This window comes from Cannabis sativa, chromosome 1 (genome assembly GCF_029168945.1).
Source record: "Cannabis sativa cultivar Pink pepper isolate KNU-18-1 chromosome 1, ASM2916894v1, whole genome shotgun sequence".
Taxonomy (NCBI): domain Eukaryota; kingdom Viridiplantae; phylum Streptophyta; class Magnoliopsida; order Rosales; family Cannabaceae; genus Cannabis; species Cannabis sativa.
The window spans coordinates 66,570,733-66,579,896 of record NC_083601.1 but is presented as its reverse complement, the minus strand read 5'-3'; the positions used below and the strand labels follow the sequence as shown (position 1 = coordinate 66,579,896).

Genomic DNA, 9,164 nt, shown 5'->3' with positions numbered 1-9,164 from the left:
TACTAGTGTCTAGCACCCTCCTTCCTTCTTGGTGTACCGCATTATTAGTGTAATTAAGTATTAAATCTCATATAACTTAAAAAAATAGCTTTAAGGAATATAAGGCGCCATCTATTAAAAGTACTAGGTACCACTAGTGCTCAATATGTATACAATAATCTTTTTTAGAACAACTTAAAAATTAAAAAAAATCCGAAAAAATATATAAATATAATATATATTCGGTAAAAACGTAAACATTTTGTAGTTTTTGGATATTTCTAAAATAATCTAAAAAATTTGTGTAACACATGCACGTAGGGTTGGACACGGGCTGCCCACAATGGCCCAATCAACCCAACCCGGCCCACCTACCTGATAGTGATACTTTCTCCTACTTCTAACCCTAACCCTAACCCTAACACAAATACTCAACACAAAATCTCCATTCTCCACCGTTTCTTGTTGCAGCCCCCATATTTGAGGTGAGCTTCACTAACTTCAGTCTTCATTCCTATTTTTTTTTCTTCTTATTTTTCCCTTTGCATTACTTGACACTATTTCTTTATTTTCTTTTTCTTTGATTTACTTATAAGTTTCCTATTTTATTTTTGATTCTTTGCTGAAAAAAATGGTAATTAATACTATTTTGGTTTATAAATAATGATTTTGGGGCTGTTCATGTATGCCATATGAATATATATAACCCTTCTTTCCATATATATATATATCATATATTTGTATTCTCCAGATTTACAGATATCATATGTATTATTGCTTCTTTCAATTATATTCAACATAATATGCTTTTAATTATTTTTTCTAATAATTTTCTTTGCTTTACTGCCATCTTTGATGTGCTGTGCCCAATTATTAGGAAAAATTAAGTTTTTATGCTTAAATTTTTTTATCTAATTAGAAAAATATCTTATTTTTATGCTTGATTTCAGTTCAGGAGATATGAATCAGATTTTTGTGTTGGAATAATTGAAAGTGAGAGATTTTCATTGTTTGGTAAGTGTGAGATGCCAATTTGGAAGGCTTTGAAGAGTGGCTTAAATGAGGACTAAATACTACCACCCATCGATTTTATTGCTAAAGGAAGACCTTTAGTTCTCTTCCAATTTCATGAAATTAGTCAAACCTTATCTTATTAAGGTATGTTTTTCGAATAGTTGCTAACATCCATTATCGTATATTGTTTTTAAGCTTATAAATTTGAATATCTCATCTTTATCTTCAATGTGATATTTACGTGTTGTTACAATAATCTTGCTTCAAAAGAACTCCATTGAAAAGAGCTCTTCAAAAGATCTCACCATTGGTATTTTTCATTCCACACATCATCTAGAACAAAAGGAAACCCAGCCAAACAAAGTGTCCCGGTGATTGTATCTGACAATTTTGTTGTTATTAAGATAACAAAAATTATTTTGGAAAAATTGTTGGAAAAAGATATGAAACAAAGAAATTTCTTTTCGTTCTCGATGATTTGTGGAAGGAAAAATATGAACGGGATTTTTTTTGAAAATTTCTTTTTAATCTGATGCAAAAGAAAGTAAGATAATTGTGACAATCACATTGAATATTAAGACAAATGTTCAAACTTATGAGTTTAAAACCATGTCTTATGATGAATGTTGGCTTTTATTTGAAGAACATACTTTCGATAATGTAAGTTTTGATAAATTTCTTGAAATTGTTAAGAAGTGCAAGGTTTCCTTTAGCTGTAAAATCGATGGCTGGTCTTTTACGATACCTGCCGAGACATGTACTACAACGTGATGTATGGGGGTTACCAAACTGTCTTGCTTTGTGGTTGAGTTATCGATTTCTTCCCCCTTATTTGAAGCCTTGTTTTTCTTATCTATCAAAATATGTCCCAAAATAGAAAAAGAATAATTTTAATATGGATGACAGAAGGTCATTTGCAGCCTCAAATATGTATGTTATTCATATTGTTGTATTGAAAATTATGCTGAGTTACAGACTATTATATGTGTTGCATAGGCAGTTCCTTTAAATTGATCAATTTCTGGTGGAAGAATTGATGATATTTAACAATTTCATTGAGAAAACTGAAGTGAATACAGATTAGTTTGAAAGCTGAAGAAGCTTTGGATATGGGAAGAGGGGATGGAGCTCGCTTGGCTTCTGATTAGATCTTAACTTCTTCTAAGGTAATCTTTGTGTTGAATTAAGAAAGCTCGGAAAGTCAATGTGGATGTTTTAGACTGATGAGTTTTGAATTTATGGTTTAGATTGAAAACGCACAAAGTGAAGAGAATGTTTCCATGGCAGAGGTGAGTGCAAAGTCGTTAGAGCATCATGAAGAACTCGAGGAGAAAATAGAGTCTAAAAGGAATCATCTTAAAGAGTTGAACTCTCAACTCTCAATGGTACTGACTCTTTTATATATGATAGTCTTAACTTGTTTCTAATCCAATAAATTTGGTATTTTTTAACTTCAGGTCTTTGTAGGTGTCTTGATTTTTATCAAATGTAGCAATTTTAACATTTTATTGTCTTTTGCTCTAAAGAATCCTTCTCTACTCCACTCTTCATTCTTATCTTGTATAGAGGGCTATACATCAAGACTGCATATTGATTTCGTTTTTTATTCGGCCAATATTCCTCTTTTGATGTTGATGTTTATGAATAATCTGTTTCATATATACAAGTAGTAATTATGTATGAATTATTATTTTAAGTTATTTGGAAGTAATTGTGTAATTATTGAGGTAGTACATTTAATTACATCAATCTACAATTATTTAGGTTTTTTTTTAATTATTTCCAATTATACAATTACAATGAATATTCCAGTTCATTACAATATATATTTAGATTTACACAAGTATACATGTACTCAACTCATAAAAAAAATATAGCAATCGTTACAATATATATTTAGATTTACACAAGTATATATATGTATCCAATATCCAATACTAAAAGAAACAAACTAGTATATATAAAAATAATAATAATAAAAATTATGTGTATCTGCTAGGAACAATTCTTATCTATGTCTTCCATCATAAAATAAATAAAATGTTTGGATAAAAAAAAATAAAAATAAAAAAAATAAAATGTTCCAACTCAATATATTATTACAAATTTAGAAATGAGATGTTTGTGTTTTTTTTTTTATTAATATTTCTAAAAAATTAATATATATTATATATTATAATTTTTTAAAATATATATAATTAAGTTAGATCAATTACTTTTTGAGGTCAAACAACATCTCATCAATCTAATCCGCTTAAGTGCGAATATTTGCATTTTGGATGACTCCAACCTAAACTTTATAACCCGAATGGACCTTGGCCCCGACTCCAAACCCGGACTCGGCCCCCTATCCGGCTTCATACACGAACCCAATTTAAATAAAATCAACAAATGAAAATGAAAATAAAATTTACATGATACACTTTTGTTTTTTTGTTTTTAAAATTAAAAAACAAAAGTAGTTATAGGACACATTTTTGTTTTTAAAATCAAAATTTGAAAAAAAAATTTACTTTTATTTTTGTGAATAATTTTTTTAAAAAAAGTGTTACCAAACGCTACCTTAACAAAATAACTGCACGACCGTAAATTATTAATAATAAGCGAACTTCATCCACAACATAATTTGAGTAGAATCTGGAAAGGATGTGTTTTGTAAAAACAGTTTTATGAAACGACTATGAATTATACTGTGCGACCATAAACGATCATTATATTTACACGTAAATTAAATGAGGTTATTTTATAAATTTTAGTATTTTAAATTGTTAAGTTTGACAAATTTCAAGTTATAATTTTTGACCTTTGAATCTGATCTTATGAGCTGCTCTTCAATCCTATATGAGACTAGGGAAATCATATTAGCTTAGGACCTCATTTAGTGTGAACCAGATTAAACTCTCTCTTCTTCTTTTTTTACTTATCTTTAGTTAATGTTCTTAATTTACAAGCTGTAAATTCTTACTCTACAATTGGAACAAAGGTACACATATCTAATATGACACTGGCTAGTTGGCCATATTTTATTTTATTTATTATTTTTTTTTTTTTGAAGGAGGCTAGTTGGCCATATTTAATTTTGTGATTACACAAATAGTCTAAGTAATATTTTTGTAGAATTAATTAAGAAACTTGGATAGTCAATGAGGATGATTTAGAGTAATGATTTTTTGTGGTGTTGGTGTAGAGTGTTTTATATAAATATTAAATATAAATGACCCTCATAAAGGTAGTTGACTTTACAATAATCATATACATGTTTGAATTAGTATAATATATCTAATTATTTTGTTTGAATTAGTCCTTTCTACTCAAAGTTAGAAGTTTATCTCTTCAAATTAACATGTCATAACCACTTGATTGGCAATTTGGCAACATCTTGGCTAGTACTGTCGCTCCCTCTCAAGATCAAAAACCATGGCTGACTTAGTGGTTGGTGGTGCCCTTCTCTCTGGTTTCATCAATGTCCTCTTTGATAGGGTTGCTTCTAATAAAGATGTCCTTCAATTATTTCTTGGCGACAAGCTCAATCAAAAGCTGCTCATAGAGTTGAAGACTGTGTTGTTATCAGCTGATGCGCTGCTAAATGATGCCGAGGAGAAACAACTTGGAGACAACAACGTGAGGAATTGGCTTGATGAGCTTAAACAAGTATTGTACGAAGCAGATCACGTGATGGACAAGATCGGTACTGAAGCTCTTCGACTCAAGATAGAGAAAGATGAACTCGAAAGCATTGCAAGTAAGTCCTTAAACATTCTCAAAAAGTTTTATAATCCATTTGAAAAGGCTGTGAAATCTGAAATAGAGAGGATCTTTCATAGATTGAAAGATCTTTTAGCTCAAACAAAACACCTTGGTTTAAAAAAAGTTGATCAGAAAACAACATTACATAGACCACATGCCCCTTTGTATCGATTCACAAGTTTATGGAAGAGAGGATGATAAAGAAGCTATTCTTAAGTTATTGTTTTGTGATGATGAAGATGTTGATCATAGTATCTCAATTATTCCCATAGTTGGGATAGGTGGAATTGGCAAAACTACTCTTGTTCAGAACGTATATTACGATAACACTGTCCAAGAACACTTTTCTTTGAAAGTATGGGTAACTGTATCTGATTACTTTGATGTTCTTAAAATAGCCAAACTTATTTTGGAGAAGATCGTTGGAAAAAGACGTGAAACGAACGAGCTACATCAAATTCAGAAAGACTTGAAGGATTCTTTGGCTGGGAAGAAATTTCTTTTTGTTCATGATGATGTGTGGAATGAGAATTACGAGTTGTGGGATCTTTTGAAAAGCTCTTTTCAATCTGGTGCACGAGGAAGCAAGATTATTGTCACCACACGTAATGAAGATGTCGCATTGAAAATGAAGACGAGAGATGTTCAAACTTACAAGCTTAAAATCATGACTGGCGGTGAATGTTGGAAGTTGTTTGCAGAGCATGCCTTTGATCATGTAGATACTAATGAGGTGGTATTGTGTGAGTTGCAAGAAATTGGAAGACAAATTGTTAAGAAGTGTAAGGGCCTTCCTTTAGCTGTGAAATCGATGGTTGGACTTTTACGATCTATGTCCACTGTTGACGAGTGGAGACATGTACTGCAAAAAAATGTATGGGAGTTGCCCAATTCTCACAACATTGAAGTTTTCGAGCATTGTGGTTAAGTTACAGATTTTTGCCTCCTTATTTAAAGCCATGTTTTTCATATCTTTCGATATTTCCCAAAGATTACGAATTTCGTGATGTTGATAAGGAAAAACTAATTTTAATGTGGATGGCAGAAGGTCTTTTGCAACCTCAAAACGGAAAAAGAATTGAGGTTGTTGGAGAAGGCTACTTCAATGCTTTGATTTCAAGATCCTTTCTTCAAAGATCTAGACGAAGTCGATCTGCTCTCTTCATGCACGATCTTATGCATGATCTAGCATTGTACATATCCGGTAAGAATTGCATTGATTCTGATAGTTTTAAAGACTTTTACAAGCCTAATAGCAAGACTCGCCATCTATCTTACATGAAAGACATAAAAAACAGCATAAAATTTGAAAACTTCTCTAGAGTGGAGTATTTGCGTAGCTTGTTGGCTTTACCATTGTCAGCTGTATACACATTCTCCAAAACAAGATTAACACATGACATTGTTCTCAGAGATGGAGGATGCTTAAGAGCACTTTCTTTGTCAGAATCTTCTATCAAAGAGTTGTCTAATTCAATTGGAAATTTAAAACATCTTAGGTATTTGGATGTAAGTCACACATCAATCAAAGAATTACCTACTTCAATTTGTGTATTGTACAATTTGGAAACTTTGTTGTTGAACAATTGCTCTGAACTCACACAATTACCTATCACCCTTTCTAAGTTGATACACTTGCGCCATCTTATGATTGGAGGAACTTCATTAAAAGAGATGCCACCGAGAATTTGTAGTATGGTGAATCTTCAGACATTGAGCGATTTTGTCTTGTGCAAAAGTGATGGATCTAGGATCCAAGAGCTGGGTAAGCTGGAGAATCTACGCGGAAGCTTGCATATTTCAGGACTTGAATATGTGAAGGAAGTGATTGATGCTTTGGAAGCCAAGTTGAAGAACAAAAAACATCTGAGTGAGCTTATTTTGAGTTGGAATGGTGAAGCAGATGATTCGATAAAGGAAAGAGAAGTACTTAATGCACTCCAACCACACGAAAATTTGAAGAAACTTGAAGTACGCGGGTATAAAGGCACAAACTTACCAGGTTGGATAACACATCCATCGTACTCTAATTTGAAAAAAGTTTATCTGCAATGCAAAAATTGTTGCTTGTCGTTGTTATCATTTCAACCACTAATTTCACTAAGATATCTTCATATTTCCTGTTTGGAAATTCGCAGCATTTTTCTGAATAAGCCATTTCCACTCTTAGAAAGATTAGAGCTTGTTGGAATAACTACATTGGATTGGTCATTTACCAATACATATGACCAAAAGTGTGAGATTTTTCCTTGTTTGAAGAAATTATTCTTACAAACTTGTGGGAATTTAAATGTGGCATTGCCTAAAGGTAATTTTCCTTCTTTGGAAGAGATCCACATTTTAGATTGTGATGAATTGGTGACTATATTTCCATCAAGTAGTACTCTTGTTGATATTGCATATCCCTCCCTTGAAAAGTTAAGCATACATCGTTGTTCAAGATTGGAGTCATTTTCAAAAATGGGATTGTTGCCCTTTATTACAAAATTTCTAATTATCTCATCATGCAATATGCTCATAGAGAATCGCATGAAATGGAATTTACAAAGACTTCCATTGCTAAATCGGTTAGATCTTGGAACTTATGTAGGAGCAGTGGATTCCTTTCCAGAAGAATGGTTACTCCCACACAGTTTAACTCATCTTCTTATTGGTAGATTTGATAAGCTTACAACTCTAAACGGCAAGGGTTTTCACCACCTTACCTCTCTTCAACGATTGTGTCTGAATAGCTTGACGAACCTACAGTGCTTGCCAGAAGAAGGACTGGCCAAGAATCTTATTGCTATGACCATTAGATATTGTCCGCTGTTAGTTCCTCGGTGCAAGGAAGGAACAGGAGAAGATTGGCTCAACATTCAACACATACCGAACATACACATAGAAACAGAATAACAGGTAACCACTACAAAAAATCTTACTTTTAATCACAATAAAATTTGTAATTAAAAGTGAAAAAGTTCTTACTAATTATAAATTATCATTCCTATATTGTGACTAAATGTGTTTTTAATCACAATACTTGCTGTGACTAAAACTAAATTAGTGATAACTTGTATCTAAATATTATGTTTTAGTCACAAGTAATTTCTTGTTTGCCATATACAATGTACTTTTTCTTTTTTGAACAATAAAAGTCATTAGTCTTAGTTCTACTTGTTTCCCCTAAGATTTTCTTTCATGTTGCTTTTTTCAATACTGCTGAAGTTTATGATCATCTTGTCTTTGTACTAATTATGCTATATATATGCATTGGGGTATATTGGTTGGTTATTTCCAACTTGCTTTTTTAGGTCTTTAGATTACTCCATTAAATAAAACAATTTCTTTTTTATACCTTTAATTGTCATGTTCTGTAATTGTTAAGTGTGGTGTTTCCTTATTATAATTTCTTTTATGTCTTTAGAGCCAACAATGAAGAACTACAATAAATGAGGAGCTTCTTAAACTTCTATCTCTTCATGCTGCCGGTGTTGTCTTCATGCAATACACTTATGGAAAATCGTATGCAATAGAATTTACAGAGGAGTGGTAGATTCATTTCCAGAGGAAGGGCTGCTCCCACCTAGTTTGACACATCTTATCATCGACAACTTTGATAAGCTTACAGCTCTAAACGCCAATGGTTTTCACCACCTCACCTCACTTCAACAGTTGGAATTTCGTAAGTTGGAAAAGTTAAAGTGCTTGCCAGTAGGACTTCCCCAGATTCTTACTGCTTTGGGGATAGTAGAGAGAAATAGGAGAAGATTGGCCCAACATTCAACACATATCGAACATACAAATATAATTTCATTGAAAAGATACTCTGCAATGAAACTATAGAATTGGTATAATGTGAGAAAATATTTCTTTTAATTTTCCTTTCTCTCTTGTCTTTAGAGAGTTCGTTGAATGAGGTGAGGACTGAGGAACCATTGGTGTCATTTTCGACTTGTGTGACTTTTGATGCTGCTGGTGTTGATGAGTAATCTGTTTTGTATTTCAAGTGTAAAAGTTGTGTGTGGATTTTGTTTGTTTTTGTTGTGTGGGATTTGTTACCATGGTATTTTTCTGTTTAATAAGATTGGAAAACATTAAATGTGTACTGAATTTGAGTGTGTCTCTATACTTTAGTAGTTGGTTTCATTATGTATAGCAATATAGTCTAGTATTTGAGATTTTATACTATGATGATGATCTTTTTCTAACAAATTACTCTGCTCACTTACAACTTTTAATGAGCAAAAATAATAGAGTGAGTAATTTGTTATGTACATCAGTTTTGAATAACTTTTAAATTATTAGAACCTGTGTTTGTTTGCTAGAAAAGTAGGTAATTAATCTACTTAATTTCTTAGAAAATTAAGTGATATGATATCCTTATGAAAGAATTTTAAGTTGATATAAATTTGATTGGTTCCAAACTATTTATAATCTCTAGT

The 9,164-nt window shown here is 31.8% G+C and overlaps 1 protein-coding gene across 4 annotated transcripts; it reads left to right on the top strand.

The window, feature by feature from the left end:
- The first annotated feature begins 266 nt into the window (after window positions 1-266).
- Window positions 267-9,164, top strand: LOC115707779 (putative disease resistance protein RGA3). Of its 4 annotated transcripts, XR_009685791.1 has the most exons (5): window positions 294-464; window positions 930-2,159; window positions 2,241-4,735; window positions 7,331-7,638; window positions 8,147-8,923. XR_009685791.1 is itself a non-coding variant. In XM_061108689.1 (4 exons), the coding sequence occupies exon 3, from the start codon at window positions 5,773-5,775 to the stop codon at window positions 7,633-7,635; it is 1,863 nt and encodes a 620-aa protein (XP_060964672.1). In that variant the 5' UTR covers window positions 267-464; window positions 930-2,159; window positions 2,241-5,772; the 3' UTR covers window positions 7,636-7,638; window positions 8,147-9,164. The 4 variants fall into 4 exon arrangements, 2 of the variants coding, with proteins under 2 accessions (XP_060964672.1, XP_060964673.1); XM_061108689.1 differs by having other exon boundaries at window positions 267-464; window positions 2,241-7,638; window positions 8,147-9,164; XR_009685792.1 differs by lacking the exon at window positions 7,331-7,638 and having other exon boundaries at window positions 302-464; window positions 8,147-8,780.

What these genes read in the sequence shown, in the direction of transcription:
- LOC115707779 (XM_061108689.1), top strand. Translation starts at nt 5,773, where the DNA reads ATGTGGATGGCAGAAGGTCTTTTGCAACCTCAAAACGGAAAAAGAATT.